The sequence below is a fragment of the Dioscorea cayenensis genome, chromosome 24 (assembly GCF_009730915.1).
Source record: "Dioscorea cayenensis subsp. rotundata cultivar TDr96_F1 chromosome 24, TDr96_F1_v2_PseudoChromosome.rev07_lg8_w22 25.fasta, whole genome shotgun sequence".
In the NCBI taxonomy this organism is placed as follows: domain Eukaryota; kingdom Viridiplantae; phylum Streptophyta; class Magnoliopsida; order Dioscoreales; family Dioscoreaceae; genus Dioscorea; species Dioscorea cayenensis.
Window position 1 is genome coordinate 391,197 of NC_052494.1, and position 19,247 is coordinate 410,443.

General features: G+C 29.9%; 2 protein-coding genes across 2 annotated transcripts; one reads left to right on the forward strand and one right to left on the reverse strand.

The window, feature by feature from the left end:
• The first annotated feature begins 5,618 nt into the window (after positions 1–5,618).
• LOC120252901 lies at positions 5,619–7,764 on the forward strand. Its single transcript, XM_039261103.1, has 6 exons — positions 5,619–5,639; positions 5,961–6,104; positions 6,220–6,498; positions 6,615–6,765; positions 6,947–6,988; positions 7,699–7,764. The coding sequence occupies exons 2-6, from the start codon at positions 6,003–6,005 to the stop codon at positions 7,704–7,706; spliced, it is 582 nt and encodes a 193-aa protein (XP_039117037.1). The 5' UTR covers positions 5,619–5,639; positions 5,961–6,002; the 3' UTR covers positions 7,707–7,764.
• An 8,159-nt stretch (positions 7,765–15,923) lies between these two features.
• On the reverse strand, positions 15,924–18,453 carry LOC120252891 (nuclear pore complex protein NUP58-like). Its single transcript, XM_039261090.1, has 4 exons — positions 18,128–18,453; positions 17,515–17,629; positions 16,527–16,988; positions 15,924–16,329 (listed from the first exon to the last, which is right to left on the reverse strand). The coding sequence occupies exons 1-4, from the start codon at positions 18,451–18,453 to the stop codon at positions 16,258–16,260; spliced, it is 975 nt and encodes a 324-aa protein (XP_039117024.1). The 3' UTR covers positions 15,924–16,257.
• Positions 18,454–19,247: the final 794 nt, after the last annotated feature.

Consider the following 19,247-nt stretch of genomic DNA (forward strand, 5'->3'; position numbering starts at 1 on the left):
TGACATTAATCTGCATAAGGCTTCTTCTCTAGGAACTTGAAAAGAAGAACTTGAATTATATTCTTATAGAATCTTGTTGCTTTAATCTCCAATTTATGAATTAATGGATTTTTTTTTGTATGTATTACTGTTCCATAGCATATACTGTCTATTGTTTGCACAAAAATTGCACCTGGTTGAATGTGGTCTTTTGTCTTCTTATTCATGCGTTTTATATTTTCTCTAGCTTAGACATGAGTTTATTATCAGACATTTGAACTCATCTATTTGATACAATGTTTTCATTGTGTCATCACAACCAACATGGTACTTGATCACCAATGCTATTGTTTTATCGCAAACAACATTATACATATTTGTCACTGCTGTCCTGCTATTTTGTTATTGTGTCACCAGAAACAGTATAGTACGTGATCGGTGCCGGTCCGTTATTCTCGTATTGTTTTATCAGGAACAACATGATACATGATGTTGGCCTGTTATTCTTCTAATGTGTTATCAGGAACAAAATGATACATGATTAATGCTGTTGCCCAGTTGCTTTGCTATTATTGTGTTATGACTTCTGAGGAACTGTATGATACCTGGTCTGTGTTTTCATCCTGTTACTCTGCCATTGTTTTATCGGCATCAGCATGATACATGATCAGAGCTGTTGTCTTGTTATTCGGGGTTTTTTTTTCGTCGTCGGGAAAAACATGATACATGATCATCGTTGTTATTGTTTTATCATCTACATGATGAATACACATGAATTTATTACCATTCATTTGAATACCTTGATTTGATACAGCAGTAAATACTGATCTTTTCCTTTTTGTGCTATTAATTATATGTAATGCTTTTCATATTGAATTTTTGGGCTCTATCTTGCAATTTTCATCTATTATCATCATCTTTGAAACTGAAATCTGTGTCATCATTAAATGTTTTCACTTCATTATGTACTTTGGAATTCTGCTTTGAGAGTTCAGGTATGGTAACTTGCTTGTTTGGTGAAATTTTCCGGTGAGTATTTAACTTCGGTTTTATTTCAGTTTGAACATTAAGTTTTAATTTCATTTCTTTGAGCAGGATAATTGAGGATTTTCAATAGATTTTTGATTACGTCAAGGTTTTCGGCGTCCACATCACTAAAAATCCACCGGAAATCCTCAATTATCTCGTCAGAGGAAAAAAAAAATAAAATTTAATGTTCATTTTGATACAAGATTCTCACTCAAAAAATTTACTTTATTTTATACTTTTATTCCTTATGCATCATGCTCCTATATATATTAGTTTTTTTTTAAAATTTTTTTTTTTTTATCTGGCCCTTTATCCTACGTGAGCAATCCCTTGGGAATTTTGCACATATTCATGATGAATCCCTCAATCTTCTGAAATGCTGAAAATTTTTAAAATTTTGTAGGGTTGACTAAGTGGTTCTTGAACAGCCGAAACTCAAGAAAAATAATAATGATAAAATTATTTTTATACCCCTAAAAACATAGCCAAATATAGAGTGAAAAGAGAAAAATCTAGGGTAACTATATATTTATTTAGTCATTAGGTTTATATGTTTAATTTACATTAATTATGTGGGTGTTGGTGTGTCATGCCCTGATTTCATGGAAATTATAACTAGATAATTAGTGAGATACCTTATTGATTTTTTAATAATTATTGTTTTTAGATAAAAATAATGAGAAAGATTACCCCCTGATTAGTTGGTTCTTTTTGGTTCCAAATTCTCAACGTAAAAACATCAAATGTCATACAATGTATGATATAAAATATTTGAGAACATTGGATAATCAAGCAAGCATCATATTAAATTGGTTGATTAGGTTTAGTTTTGTTCTTGTAAATCTAGTGGAAATAGGATCGAATGGTCGTGATTGATTATAATACTATGCAAATATGATTGAACGACTTAGTTTTGTACTGTGCAAATAGGATTCAATGGTTGTAATTGGTTAGAATACTGTACAAATATGATTGAATGATTCAAATCTAAAATATTGTGTATCTCACTTTTCACTATATTACTATTTATAAGCACAATAATACTGTTCATGACATAATGTAAAACCGTTTGATTGAAATCTAACCATTTAGATGATGTTTGTAGATAATTATTGCCCATATACAAAAACGTTTATGCTATATATATATATATATAAATTGAAAAAAAAAAATATTACAAGATATGCATCAATCAGTAAAATGAATGATTTTGTTTAGTTACAAATGAACAATTATTGCAAAATCAGTTAACTGCAAAAATCAAATTTGATTGGTAGATCAGAAAGTTTGATTCATTCGTATAAACAAATTTTATTATGTTCATTAAAAAAATATTAATGTAGTTGAAAGACTAATATTAAAGTAGTTATTTGTTCCTGGTTTTCTAATAAATTCGTGATTTATCCATTTTATTAAAAAAATTAATAATAAATTCTGATAAAAAAATAATATTAATTTATCTTTTGAAATATGTGACTGCATAAAGATAAATTCTCCACTGAACTTCCTTTTAACAAATTCAGTAACTTGTTGTAATGAATCACTTTCAAATAATTCAATAACTGTGAAATCAATTAGCTGAAACAAACTATACATTTATACTCATTTTATTTCTTAAACCCCTAACCACCAATAAATAAATAAATAAATAAAATAAAATAAAATATTATGTTGAAAATGAAATGAAGAATTTAAGAATAATTTATTTTGGTTCTTATTCTTGAATGAAAATTGAAAAAAAAAATGTAGCTTCAGAAGGTAAATTTTTTTTTTCAAAAAGAAAAAAAAAAATGATTTTGGGTGCAAGAAGAAGGGGGTGATTTGTATTTTATAATCTTGACTTTTTTTTTTTAATCTTTACAATAAAATGAGCGTAAAAATGTGTGTAATTTTTCAACCTTTATCTATTTCTTTATTTTTTGGTCTTGATAATACTAACCATTTTTTATAATTAAGCACTGTTTTTTATTTATGTTGACTGAACTTTAGAGAAAAGAAAAGCTCATAACTTATTCTTAATTTTGGATGGGGTTTTTTAGTTGATTCAGACAAAACTAATCTAAATCTTAAATTAGTATTGCTAATATATTATAAGTATAAGATTAGAAATTAAGAAAAAATGCATTATTTTTATTTTTGTTTATTTTGTGAACAATAACAAATATATTAGAGATATATTAGAGATGTATAATTTTCCGACCTCATGTTAGAGGAAAGTTCACTCATTGTTGTAACGGCTACTTTAAAAATGGACCAATCTACTTAACGGTGATTTTTTTATTTTTTTGATAAATATGACAGGCATGGTCAGAGGTGTGCTCATAGGGTGGGAATTGATCATCTATTTATGCCCTCTCATCTTGTGACATAGGATTTGGATTATAAGACTGCACTCACAATTAAAGATTTTTTACCACCACTTTATCGATTTGAACTTCTAATATAAATGCCTTTTACAATAAGACCAGTGCTAGTGGGCGATGAACTCTTTCGCTATTTAACTATGTTTGGAACCCAACTCATGTATTGCTTTAAGAGGAATTAGTTTAGGTTCCAAAAATTTGTGTTTTTTTGGGCTTAAATTAAATGAGAAGACAATTTCACTGTTATTAGAAAAAAGGTGCTAAGTAGGAATATTTGTAGACAGAAAAAAGATAATAAATTAAGGCTTACAATAATTTAGTCTAGTTTTATTTTAACATCCCAAAGGTCAAGATTTTGTCTAAACTGGATTAAAATGGGCTAGAGATAATCTATCCTATATTAGAGGAGGGATGAAATAGAAATTTACTATTTCAATATACACAATTAAAGTATGAATATTTAATATGTGAACATGTGCATTAGTATATATTGTAACCTCAAGATTTTTGTTCTTGCTTTTTTTTAACATAACATGATTTTGTTAGGAATTAAATTGAGTAAAAAAGAAACAATATCTCATGTACCAAAATGGATATATTAATCAATTAAGTGCCATTCGTAGGATTTATGAGAGTCAAAGGTTCATTTCAGGTTCAGCCAAGGAGTTCATCACTTATACCAAATTATTTTTTTTTAATGAATATCAACAAGTTAAATCAAAAACATGCATTGACAAAAGAGTTAATATTTGAACTTATTTGTGCCTCCCGACTGAGCTAAGATAATTAGAATCCACTTATTTAGTAAGGACATGAATACTGGTTTCCTAAGATTTAAAATTTTGGGGAGACTTGGATTAAATAGATAAGAAATAAGATACTTAAAAGCGACAAAAGGAATATATATATATAGGGCTGTTCAAAAAAACCGGTTAAACCGTAAACCGGACCGGACCGGTTTTTTTTTAACCGCCGGTCCGGTTCCAACCGGTTTCATTATTAACCGGTCCGGTCCGGTTTTGAAACCGGTTCTAGACCGGTCCGGTCCGGTTCCAGGTTTTGGAACCGCGGTCCAAACTGGACCGGACCGGTTTACCCTGTTTAGTTATTTTTACCTTAAACTCTCTCTCTCTATATATATATATATGTAAATTTTCTATTGCTAATGAAGCTGATTGTTTGTTTTTAACTCTATATATTAAATGACCATTCTATTAATTTAATTTTAATTCATAAAAACCGGGATCGAACCGGATTGGACCAAATTGGTCCAAAACGGTCCAAACCGGACCGGACCGGTCCAAAACGGTTTGGACCGGTCCGGTTTTCTCTGTTATTTGGTCCGGTCCGGTTCCAATAATAAAAAAACCGTTTAACCGGTCCGGTCCGGTTTTGGACCGTGCACAGCCATATATATATATATATATATATATAAGAAAATATTACATATACTACATAACAAATATTTATATGAAGGAGGGCTCATGGCCTACCGTTATTTAATCTTATTATGGAAAACGAGAGTAAAATATTTAAAAAGTCTCGAGTTTAAGACTCATTGAACACAATAATAATAACGGGTGGCCGGTTATGGTTGCGGGTTAACAATCCAAACTCTTCCTTCCCATTTCAGGGTGCGAAGATTAGATGGTTAATTCTCAATCCGTGCACATGCCCCTAATGTATATAGGAATTGTGACTTCAGTTAAAATATTTATATATATATATATATATATTAACAATAAAGTAGTTTTTTATAAATATATTTTGTCATCTATTATTAGTAGGTGAAGAATTAGGCCTTGTGCTGAAATTTTGTTGTAGTTAATTTTTATAATTCACTTAAAAAGTATATAATTTACATTATTTCTTAATAATCATGTGAATTCAGTCGCCACATTTATGAATTTCACATGCATTTATTGCTACTAATAAAACTTTAAATCGAATGTAAATCTTAAATTCAATCCAAATTAAGCAAGAAATTATAGCATAGAAGAACCAAAAACAAATATAATAAAATATAGGGACTGAAGTGAAAATGTGCTATGAGGTTTCTATATATATATATAACGCTCAAAGGTGGCGTCTCTGGACATTCCTCGTTGAAATCTCAGTGCTTTTCCGGAGCCGGAGAATGGAGCATGAGCCACCGCGACCGTTCCTTGGTCTCTTCCGGTCCGACGGCTCGCCGGCGACGCAGGAGACCAGGCTCTGAGAGCTGGACACGGCGTCGAGGATTTTCCTGAGGTCTTTGCCGACGTTCCAGTGAGTTTTTCGCTTCAGTCTTTGATGGATCGCAATGTTCTCGCTTCTCGTTTGATTTCTCGATTTTTAGGGTTTCCTTCTTGTTCGATCTAAGTCTGTCTGGTTTTCCTAGTGTTTTGTTGTTCGCTTTCTGATTTCCAGCTGGGGGTTCGTGATTATTGTTTAGATCGAAGGATCTGAAAGGGAGAGGTTTTTCCCCATTTGTTTTCCCGATTATTCTCTTGAAAACCCTAGGAATCGATTTTCATCCTTGCTGAAGAATAATCTCGAAATAACGAAAAAATCTAATTTTTTTCTTTAATATCATTGTTTCTTTCTCAGGATCTCCTCCGATTTAGAAATTTCATTTCTGAAGTTGTTGACATGAAAACATTGCAATACAGGAGGTTTCATGGTTTCTTTTTCGTGTGCCAAGTGGCTGCAATGCTTGGGCGCTTTGTGTCAGATACTTGCACTTACTTCCAGGTTTGTCCCAAATTTAGAGTTTTGTAACCTTTCCTTTGATTCCTAAGACTAGAATTTGCAACTCTGTTTTAATGTTAACCTAATTGAAATACTTATTATGTTCTTCACTTTCCAGCAATACGGAGGACTCCTCAATGCCCTGCATTTCTCAGCAGAGCCAAGAAATACTGTGGAGCGTTTGTGGGACATTTTGCTTTGGGCAATCCAGTGGGAGGTTTGGCATCTATTGCACATCACACCCAGAACCAATCCTAATGAAGGCCGTGATAATCCTATTCCTCCTCGGCCAGTTTTAGCCACTCACACCACAATTATGATTTTACAAGAACACTTGAACCAGGCTTGGAGATGGATTGAAGAGCTTGAACGTCTTGTGGTCTCGCACAGTCACGGGGTATTAGATGAATTAATTGCTCTATTATGTGAATGCACACATATGATGCTATGCAGTGTTTTCTTTGATTTCTTCCACTCTCTGTTCAATTCATGTGCTCTTCTTATTGTTTGAAGCTCGAGTTCTTTAATGTTCATATGGAGAATATGAGGATCTCTTATCTTGGTGCTGCTTATGGCCATGTTCCTAATGTGCCTACTGCAATCCCTCTGTTTGGTCCTCCATTGTGCCCTGAAAATTCTCACTCAGACCTCGAGCCTCCCTCAGGTGAGCCATAATTTTTTAACTTAATTGATAAGGTTTTTTATGTATACATAATAGTTTTTATTATGTCACACTCATTGGCATTGGTACTTACTCAAAAAGGAAAACTTTATATTTGTTCTTTATAGTTACATTTATTACTTGATCTTTTGAAACACTGATACACTTTGTTTGTGTTCTTTAGCTGATTATGGTGATGAAGCAGCTTCGGACTTCTTCATTGCTGGTAATGTCTTCTTGAATAACTTTTGCTTCTTAATTTTGTTTTTTTTTTTTATGGATGAAAAGTTGCTTTCTTGCTTATTGTTCTTGCTGTTGCATAGATTTATAGTTTCTCACTTGTATAAATATTTGCACAAGTCGAAATGGTTGTGTCAACGATAAATGCAGAAATATCTTGTCAATTATGTGAAACCACATGGAGAGCTTATGTCCATGCACAAGGAACGTATACATTCCTCTACTGCTATGTGTCGAAAAGCTCTTTGTGATATAAGTTATACATTTAGTATTACTGAAAGACACTATTCTAATTCATATGTTTAGCTTTTGTCAATAAGTTTCGAAAAGCTCTTTCTAATATAAGTTATATATTTAGTTTTACTGAATGATGCTATTCTAATTCATTTGTTTAGCTTTTGCTTTCTGGAAATCCTATTCAAACACGTCTTTATGCAAGTAAATATAGTTTTCATCGTCGGAAAATTAAGTTTTTCTAGTGATTTGAAAAAGCAATGAATTTGCAAGCTATTATATTCATACTTCTAAATCTCAAATATGTAAACATTCTGCAATTTTTAGCTTAGTTATATCTCAAAGATCAATAAACATTACATTCATCTTGTTTTCTTTGTATGTCAAATCTTCATTTGAGAATTTTGAATTGAAATCTCATGAATACTTTATGTTAACCTTTAACTTTCTAAATATATGCAGATGTTTGATCAAATATCAATGTTCAGGGAGAGTAATATTTAGGTGTTGTAGTATCCTGCATGTGACTGCAGAAATTATATATATATATATATATATATATATATATATATATGCAATGAAAAACTGTGAAACAAAGTGCAAAGTGGATATCATGTTGAAATATGTTTATTTTTCCAATGAGCAATATCCATTATCTTATAAGTTAAGTTTAACAGTAGATTGGCTTGTGGATTCAATTGAATTCTATTATCAACAGTTCAAAATTAAAGAAATCATTCACAATCTGATCAGAGAAAATGATTCAAGTACTGAAGTCATGAATAGTAAAGATGCAACACTTGAACTTAAGCCCTAAACAGTCAAGATATATTCTCTGCTTTTTTCACAGTAAGCATATTGATCTTTGAAATTTTTAATTTTCATATGGACTATCACTTATGTCTTTTGAGGAATACTTGTTTATTGTTGTATGAATGGCACATGTTATTAGGTATTTACCTTTTTAGTTTTAATTTGTGTTGTTCTGTTTTTCCTTTTTTTTTTTAATTTTATATATTTTCACTTCAGGTTGCTTTGTTGTTTTGTTTTCTATTAGTTTTTCTGGTTTTTTTATTAAATTAATGATTTATCTATTTTATTAAAAAAATTGTAAAATATATGTCGTTCTTCTTAATGCATGAGCTACTACTAATTATAAACATTAGGTTACATCATTAACATCCATTTATTGTCTGTCAAAAATCAAGTTAAATGGAAACATTTGAAAGTCGGAACAGAACTCTCCAAATAATAATAATAATAATAATAATAATAATAATAATAATAATAATAATGACAAATGTTTATATAAAGCCTCAAAAAATTATTTTATTTGTTGATAGTATATGATACTCTAGATGATCCACTCTAAATATTGTAGTTAAAATATTAAAAAAAGATACAATAAATCTAAAAAAAAAGAGAAACTAAATAATAGGAGAGAAAACTAAATTTATTTATTTTTTATCATATCTTAAATGTTTCTATCTTGATTCAAAAAATTTAATTTTTTTTTTTATAAAAATTAAGATAAAATTAAGATTAGATAAAATAAGCTATTTATTAACTTTAAAAATATATTATTTTAAAAATAATTTTATTATATATTGAAAAAATATTATCCATAATTTTATATAAAGGATTCGAATAATTTTTAATATATATCGGGAATTAAAAATCTCACGTATTATTTTAGGGAACATCCCAACATCATTAAATTAAGGATGGCTTATTTATTATAATCAATTAAAATAAATACTTTAAAATTTTAATTTACAACATTATTTAACAATTAGTTAAAAAGCTCATAATTAAAGTTTTTACTCGCTGAATTTGGTCAGCTACAGGTTTTTAATTTCTCACTCAAAGATTATGGATTTGGTTCAATTCTGTATCAAATGGTCCAAATACATCAATTCTTTGAAAAAACCAATTTAGATCATTCATTATATAAAATTCATAGTTCTCATCTCATGGGATTAAAATTATTTATTATGGTTGATTTTAAAATACTAAGTAAAGTTTTACATGATGGTAGAATTATAAATATTTATAAAATCATAATCTATATGTTTAGATACATGTCTATAAATTCATATATTCTTTTATATATTTAAAAAAGATTATTTATAATCTTTATGGATTAAAAGTTTTTTATAATTTTTTTAAAATAATTATGAATAAAATATAAATTTAAAAAAGGAATTGAATTTGTTACTAAATTTAAAAATAGATTTCAATTTCATTTCTAAAATTAAAAAATAATTATTTCCGTTTCTAATTACATTCTTTTGAAACCACAGTAAGTTAAATAATTTTATATAATTTTAACATTATAAATGTTTATGAAATCATATTTTATATATTAGACTTGTAATTATGCATAAAGCTACTTTCACTGTTTCCTAAACTTTTATATTAAATATCTATAAATTTTTTAAAAAAATTGTAAACTTTTAAAATAACTTTAAATTAAAATAAATTTCCTTAAAATATAACACAATGCAATTTCTAATTATTAAATATGAAAATAGTTAAAAGAGAACTAGTATAATTTTAAATATTTGTAAAATATTATATAATGATAATATTTAATATTAATTTATTGATAGTATTATAAAAGTAGAATACCCTATTTAGTCCCTTTAATATAGTCAATCTATCTATTTGATTCCTCTAATATGATCTGTCCTTAAAAGATCCATGTATTTTAATTTTTAGAAAATATAAGTCCTCTAATATGATTTGTCCTTACATGATCCATGTATTTTAATTTTTAGAAAATATAAATTCATTTATTTAATATAATTTGTCCTAAAAAGTTCTATGTGGACTTATATTTTTTAAAAATTAAAATACAGGGACCTCTTAAGAACAAATTATATTAGAGAACCAAAAAGACAAATTGACTATATATTAGAGAGACTAAATAGTGTATTCTATTAATTATTAACATTATCTTCCATTAATAGGCAACAATTAATATTGGACGAGGTTTAGAGAAGCCAAAGTTTCTAATGAAAAGCAATAACAAATGGGAACTAGAGGAAACTAAGAAAAATATATATAATAATTGAAGAAGAAGATCAACAAGAAGATGAATTTGAAGATGATGATGATGACGATGAAGAAGAAGAAGAAGGGAAAATGGAAGCCAGTTTCGCTGAAGTAAGATATGGACAAAAGCATATATATGATAGCCAACTTGATATTAGAAGGTTATGCTAAAGATATAAGATAAGAAAGAATTTTAAAAACTTGGTATTCACACGGATATATGAAGCAGATGAACCGTTGAAAATTGAGATGAAGGGTAGGTCTAGCTACATGATCAGTATGTGTGTATATATATATATATATATATGAGTTAATTAAATTAAATTGGATTATGAAACTTTAGTGTTTTTTTTTGTCAACTTTATTTATTTATTTTTGTTTAGTGATTCTTAATTATAATAAAATTTTTGGCCATATGTACTTTGGATTGTGTTTGGGAAAATAACATTGATAATTTAATCTACAAGTTTTAAGTGGTTTTTAATTTAAATATTTTTCACAATAAATTAATTATTTTAATAATAATAATAATAATTATTATTATTATTATTATCTTACCAATTTATGCATATACAATTTATTTATATACCATAGTCACTTGGTTCAAGTGGTTAGTGGCATCAAAATAAGCCTTTCATGTGGCGTGCGGAGTGACGAGAGTCATGTGGCGTACGAAGTGGTGAGGGTTTGAATTTTTCTTGAAAAAAATTAATTCACAGGGGCGCTTGTCGTTTTTTTCAAAAGAAAAAAAAAATCAATTTATTTTATTGAAAGAACAAATTTTTTAAATATATATACAACATATCTATAAATACACACAAACAATATAAAATGTATATTTATAAACATCATATATACTAATATACCCTTCTAACTAACATATATAATTAAAATATATGATTACATGCTAAATGACTTAGAAAAAAGTAGTATGATATAATTTGCATATATACTACAAAAACTTTATTTAATTGGTTTTACTCATTGTTTCATCTAAATAAAAATTAATATTCATATGGACATATTATAAATTTCTATTTATTTTTAGTATTATAAAAAATGAATTTATATAACTTATAATGTATTTGAATGATGTATATAGAGTAGACGGCCAAACATATAAATGCAAATGAATTACATTTCAATAGTTACATTTAACATGTGATTTTATTAAGGAACATTGTGCACATGCAATGTGGTGAATTTTCAAAGGTATACTAAGGGAAAAAAAAAAATTTATTTATTACAGTAACAAAGTTTAAGAACCAACTATTTCAAAGTCACAAATTATATATATAAAAAAAATAATTGGCATTATAATTAAGCATGTTGTTGGTTATTGAACACCTACTCATGGGAAAGTTTGCCAAGGATCCCTACACTCTTGTATTTTTTAACCTGATTTATTTAAAAGGGTAAATTAAGCAAAGAATATACATAAAAAATATGAAGTCTCTCTATTTATAATTATGTATTCAGTCCAATTTCAACAACAACTAATATGCAATATAATACAACACATTAATAAGTTCTACTTATTCCAAATTATTTGTCGACTGAACTAATGTAAAGACTAAATTTTCAAATTTAATTTTACCCTCTTATTTAAATGTACTATTTTTCACTAGTCACTTTACAAACATAAAGAAAATGAGCTAAATTTTATAAAATTTTTAACTCTAACTACTCTATTTGTTTCATTTCAATTATCACATATATAATCTGTACATAAATATTAAAATTATTATAAAAGTTTTTAAAATTAAAAAATATTTTATGATGAGACACTTTTATCTGGAGTAAAATTATTTATTCCCAATAATTCACATTTTTTTTTAAATAAGAAATTGGATAAAAGTAAAAATTATTTTTTATAAAAATTGTTTATATCATCCCTTTAACTTTATCACTTGATCAAAAAATCCTTAAATTATTTCGTATCCTCAAAAAACCTTTTTTTTTTCCGATACCCTCTGATAACTTACTTTTCAATAGTTTTATCAAAAATACCCTTCAGCGATTTTAAACAGAAACACAAAATACTAAACAACAAACTAAGATATTAAATATCAAAAACAAATATTAAACAGAAACATTACATATTTAATGAAAATTTATGATATTTTTCAAACAAGGTAAAATTAGATTTTTAAATAAAATAAACTGATGCAAAGATCGAGAAATAAGTAAATTGAAAAAGAAAGGACAATAAGAAAAATTGAAATGTCAGAGGGATTACAATAAAAATTTGAAAAATTACAAAGATTAATAAATAATTTTCCCTTATGTTTTTTCCACATGTGATAGTTAATATAAACCGGAGGGAGTATCTTGTAATAACTGTAAATGGTATTGAATTTAGAAATTAAAATAAAATATGATAAAATTATAGGGACTAAAGTGAAAAAAAGAGTTTTCATTCCCATAAATAGCACCTCAAAGTGAGAGTGTTCGGGCATTCCTCGTGGAAATCTCGAGACTTTGGTGTCGCCGGAGATGGAGACGGAGCAACGGGGAACGGCGTATTTAGGGCTTTTTAGTGCCGATGGATCGCCGGCGACGCCTGATACAAAGCTCGAGGACCTCCATCATTCGTCGAAGACTATGCTGAGTAATCTTCCCGAGTATAGGTTCGGTTTTTCTCTTGATCAGTACTCTTTGATGGTTGACGATGTTCTAGTTTTCCTTTCTGGTTTTTATTGTTTGATTTCTTGATTTTAGGGTTTTTTTGTTGCTCTAGCTTGCTTGTTTTGGTTTTGTCCAATTCTATGTTAATTAAAAATGTCTTTTTTTTTTCTTGATAATTTCTCTTGGTCTGTTCGATTTCATAGCGCTTGTAAACCCTAGAAATCGATTTTCATCTTTGATGAAGAATAATGAATATTGAATACTAGAGAATGAACTATCAAAAGATTTTGTTTTTCTTTTCTTTCTGAATAAATGAGCTCAATTTTGTGGATGTTTAAATGTTGCACATTGGATTTTACTAACATGAAATTGTTATACAATTCAGGGCATTGTATATCTCCTTTGAATTATGCAGAAGAATTGAGATTCTTGAGCAGTTTGTGCGCAAGGCTTGTGATTATTTCAAGGTTTCTCAAAAAAAGTTTGGATTTTTATCCTTTTCTTTAGTTGAAAATAGAGTTTAGAACTCTGTTTGAATGTTAATATGAGGCATTATTACTTGTTCTACTCTTTTCAGAGATATGGCGGACTTCTTAGTGCTCTGCAAATTTCTGAAGATCCAAATGATGCTGTGCAGAAGCTGTGGGAAAATCTCCTTTGGGCCATCCACACTGAAGTTGGGTATTTGATGAGGATTAAAACCAGGGCAGGCATTTGTGATAACAATTATTCTATCCCAAACAGACCAGTTATAGGACCTCAACCAACACCATCAATGATGAAAGAACATTTGAAGGAAGTTTGCAAATGGATTAAAGATGTAGAACAGCTTGTTATGTCCAACACTATTTGGGTAATTATAACTTGCTCATCACCAATTTCTTTGATTTAATTTGTTGTCCTCTGTTAATTTCTAAAGTTCAATTTTGTTTTTGTTCTTACTCTTTTCTTTCCTTGAAGATCATGTATTTTAGTAGTCGTATGGAGTCTCTGAGGACTGCTTATTATGGTGCTTCCCATGGTTCTTCAAGTCATAACTCTCCTGCTCTCTATGACCCTGCAATGTGCTCAGGGAGCATCTCCATCCCTGAGCCTCCCTCATGTGAGCAACAACTCTAATCTTTATTTATAATATTTTTCCTTTTCTGTGTAGTTGGTTTTACAGTTTCATTTGCTTGTTAATCATTAATTTTAAGATGGGAACTCTTAACTCTTTGTTTGTGTTATTGTTATTCTCAGTTACAGAACTAGAAGATGACTGAGGCAATCTGAGACAGCTTTCTTCTCTCTGGTAATGTTTTCTTGAATAACTTTTGCTTTCTTTCTAATTACAGTTAAAAAGTTGGGAAAATAATGATTAAGTTCTGATTGTCTTGCATGTATATTTGCATACGTTGGCGTGGTTTGTGTTCATAATGCATGCAGAAATATCCAAATCTTTGTAGCATGCACGTCGCCATTTTGTTCTTGTAACCCATGCATGAGTGACACGTATTCAATTAACGCTATCTTTGACTTTTGTAAACGCTCTTTCTGAAAGTCGTTTTGTAAAATTATTCCAGGACTTTTGGTCAAGACCTTATAGCAAAAGCTATATTTGATTTTACCTAACGTTCTTATTCATTTTTTTTACTTTTAATCCGTTAACACATCTTTGTGTAATCAAATATATAGCTTTTGGTGTTGGAAAATTCTTTTCCACTGATTTTGACAAAACAGTGAAACTGCATGCTTCATATTCCCTGTCTGAGTGACATATATTCAAAACTTGGTTGAGGACAATATTTATTCCTTTACTGTGAGCATTCACTGGGTTAATTGATGCTTGAGTCCACACAAGACTATTTCACAGTAGATGAGAGATCTTATTTTATCGTAGATGAGGGATCGATTCCGTAAAGTGAAGGCGTATGTCTGAGAGCTATGAACATGAACTATGAATAATTCTTTTGCTTACATGTGTGTTGGTCCTACAAGCCGCAGTCGAGGCATGTGCACACTCCTGTCTTTTTAGCGGCTAGCTGCTCATCTTGACCATATATATATATATATATATATTCTTTTGCTCCGTTGTATGAATATGTATAAGATGTAAATTAACTTTCTGCATCTTTACTCACGTCTCAGTCTCAAAGATTTACTGTGTATTGAGATTATTTACTTTGGATAACTAATCTTGACTGGACTGAGATCTCATTAATATGTTGAATTTTTCATTCAAAATACATGCAGATATATATATGTGTAAGCGAGATGGTCCAGGATACAAGTTCAGTTGTCAGAGAAGAAGAAGAAGAAGAAGAAGGAAAGCATTTCCAAGTGAAATTTGCTGGGCATTCTCTTTACCCTTTTTTTTCATGTTGTTGTCGCTCTTTTATGTTTCCTGATCGAACTGTAACAGTAGTAATTTGCAGGTTGTACCTTTTTTTGTATAAACTGTTTGATTTTCACCCTTATGGGTAATGTAACTGTTTTTGTTTTAATGTAAAAAAACTCTCTTAGATTTAATTATAAAAATATTTTTATAATCTCATTTTAAAAAATACGTTTTAATTCATAAAATAAAAATAAATATTAAATATTTTAAAATTTAATAAATAATTTATTAAATTAATTATTTTTTATCTAAATTAATTTTATAAAAAATATTAAGTAATTAATACTAATAATAGATAATTTAAGTAATCTCACTATTCACTATTCCACTTACATAGTGATTAAATCTCTCAACTTACATAAAAACAATTATTAAATAATAATATTAAATATAACATTTTTAATTATAACAAATTAAACAATAATAATGCAATTTAAAATGCAATATTTATTATATTTGGTGGTAACCAAACAGCCCCTAGATTTGACATGGCTTCAACCAAATCTTATTCAATTCAGAAACCAGTAAATCTGAAAATTTCCAAAGCTTCTGAAAAATAAAATTGACAAATTTCCATACAAATTTATCTGTGATCTCAGTCAAATGTTTTACTACAGAGTGTATGCTTAGTCAAATGTTTTACTGCTGAGTGATTTCTCTAAGATACAAATCAATGAATTTTTATTATCACTGGGCTTCAAAAAAGTTCTAGTGATGGATTACATGTATATTTACATAGACCAATTCAAGTGTTTTCAGATGTAGTTGTCAGTATATGAGTCCAAGAACTAGAGTAAAACACACACACACACACACACACACACACACACACACACACTACTACAGCTTAGAGTGTATGATTATACCCAAGTATTTGCAGCTTTTCCAAAAAATGTGAAGTTAGTTAAGAGTTCTTGAAGCAGCTTGTCAGTAATCATCCATGGTGAACTGGTTCATTTTCATCGCCTCAAGACGGCACCAGTAGCACGGTAGTCATTCATTTCATTCAAATGCTGATGAAGTTTCTCCACCTAAAATCAATCAGCCAGATGTGTATCATTCCACAAAACATAAGCATACAATTTGTAATATATCGGTACAAAATATTCTTTATAATAGTAATAGGTATAGTATTATAACAACAACAAAATTGCAGTGCAAAATCAAGGAAAACTTATCACTAATACAATGGAGATATCTGCAGTTTGTGTGTGGTTGTGTAAATTACCTTGGCAGCAACATGGATGAAGAAATCATGCACATTTGACATAATGCGTGGTATTGATTGTAACGATGACACGCTTGAGCTTGAAAATTCACTGGTTGGCTGAACAAGTTGTTCCAGTTCTACAATCTGCTGACTAATTTTAGTGAGATATTGATCAAACCTGGCCAGTGTTTTCAGCATGAATGAAGACGGTCTCGCAATCATGAAGGGGAAACCAGAAGCTGCGGGGAAAGGCATGGATGGCTGATCGGCAGCACTATAAATTCCGGCCAACCCAGCCATCTGGGTTGAAGTATGTACACTTGAAGCTCTGATGGAACTGGGCAAATGGAATTTATTTCTAAGCTCTGTATACGAACGGACAGCATCATCTGTGGCCCGCAGAATTTTCATAGAAACATCCCTGAGTTCTTCCGCAAGAATATGTTCCTTTTGGTGAGCAATACACAGCCCTCTGATTTGCTGACAAACAGAAACAAAACTTGATCACATTGTAAACCATAAAGATGCAACAGTAATCATCTGAGTTCCTGGCAAACAAACAGGACATCTATTTAACATTTGAAACCACTAAAATGCAATATATATTGCAACATTTATTGGAGGTTCAGATGCATGTAATAGGAGGAAATTTTCTATACCAAAGACCATTTTAAATTTATTTTTGATGCAAATATAAATGGGGATGTATTCTAAAACAGAAAGGAAAAAAAAGAGTGTTGTTAGAATGATAGAACAGGAATAGGGCTGAAATATTGTGGCCTAAAAAGATGACATTCATGCACATATACCATGAGAAACTCGTGGTTCAGAAAAAATTCCCAAACAAAACATGCATTCATATACAAATATAAAGCACTCAACTTTAAGAATGTGCAAGATAAAACATTGGTAACAATATCAAGAGAACCTCATGCACTCAAAGCATTCCGAACAATTAAAAACCAAAAGAATTCAATGATAAGGTAAGGTTATTCTTATGCCAAACCTGGTTGAAGTAACGAGCATCATCCTCAAAGCAACGGCCTGAACCCAATGAATCATAAAGACAGCTGAATTCATCTAAGCTTCGACTTTCATCCTTGTATTCCCTAATTCGTTTCCTGAGTTGCATTTTCAATCAGTGTTCATCTGAACATATATGATATTCACTGAAAATAAATGTCAGCACTTTCATACAACTTTCTAATATTCACATATTTATTGAATGAATACCCACAACACAAGACACTAAAAAGAAAAGAAAAGTAAAAAGGAGATAGATAGTTTCATAGAATAATCTTAAAAAGAGAACCCCATGAATTTTTCTCCATAAAAAGAACACATTTTTAATGCAACAAATCAATGCATGCCCAATTTTAGGCTAACAATACCATGAATTTGAGTTCGCAAAACAGAAGAACAAGAAGGCATTCAAAAATCTCATTTTTTTTTTCTTTTCAATTCATCTGCTTTCCTTCAATTCAACACAAACCCTAGCAAGAAAGATTTCAAGAACCAAAAGAAACATTTATAGAACCAAATTCTCAGCAAACCCTAGCCAAAAAGAAAATGATTCAAAAATAAAAAAGAAACAATCAATAAGGAAAAGCAAACCCTACTGGATCTCAAGCACCAGCTGCTGCGATATCGGATGGAGCTTCTCGAACTTTGTTTGATATTCCGCCGGAGATCCGTCCAACTTATAGAGATATTTCGGCTCGATCACCACCTGCCGCTGCGGCCGCTGCTTATTCTCCTTCTGCTGCTTCTTATCTGAGGTCCTAGAGCTCTCCTCCATTGGCACTGAGGTCCCAGAGCTCTCCTCCATTGGCACATCGCCTCCATGAGCCCCCCGATTCTCCGGCGGCGCAGCGCCGGAGCCATGGCCCGACGTCGTCGGAGAAGAAGCAAAAGTAACCCTGCGTTTTCTACGAGCTTGTTGCATTTTTGCAATAGAACCCTCAATTTAGTTCGAAATTCTTGGAAGAGTTAATTGACTTTAATACCCTTCGGTAATGGAAATTGACGATAGAGTCCCTTGTTTCTTGGTTGGGGGTTTTGGTCTTTTCATGGGGGTTTTATTTATTTTAAGGAAGTGTTTTTTTTTTGTCCTTGGTTGAAATACCATCTCATAAGCTAGGTTTAATTGCTGTGATGTCAGTATAATTGTGTACTTTCTGTCTTTTTAGTCCTTCTAATATTTTGAGATACAATTAAATTTTTATATTTAGTTGAGTGGGTCGTTCTAGTCTACGGTAATATTTTTAGATACAATCAAGTCCTTGCAATTTACACTTGCCCATTTACACTGCAGACTAGAATGATCCAATTCAACTAAATATGAGGATTTAAGTATACCTAAAAATATTGTAAGGACTAAAAAGACAGAAAATATATAATTACAGGGACATGTACAACAATTAAATCCATAAGCTACTTTAATTTTGTTTTACTTACTAATAATTTTAGATTTTTAATTTGGGTTGAGTTATGTAATAACTTTTTTATCATATTTTTAATGTATTATTAAATATTTTTACTATCTTTTGTTTTTAATTATAGATAGTTTCGATTTTCTATACATTTCTTGTGGCACTGAGGCATGCCCAAGGTTGTCAGACCCGGCCTGGACAATGACCCGGCTAAGCCTAGGGGTCAGGGGTCAATGTGTTACTTTTTATCTCCTATGCAACAATTTAAGAAAGAAGTTCTATACAATTAGGACTGTAAACGAGCCAA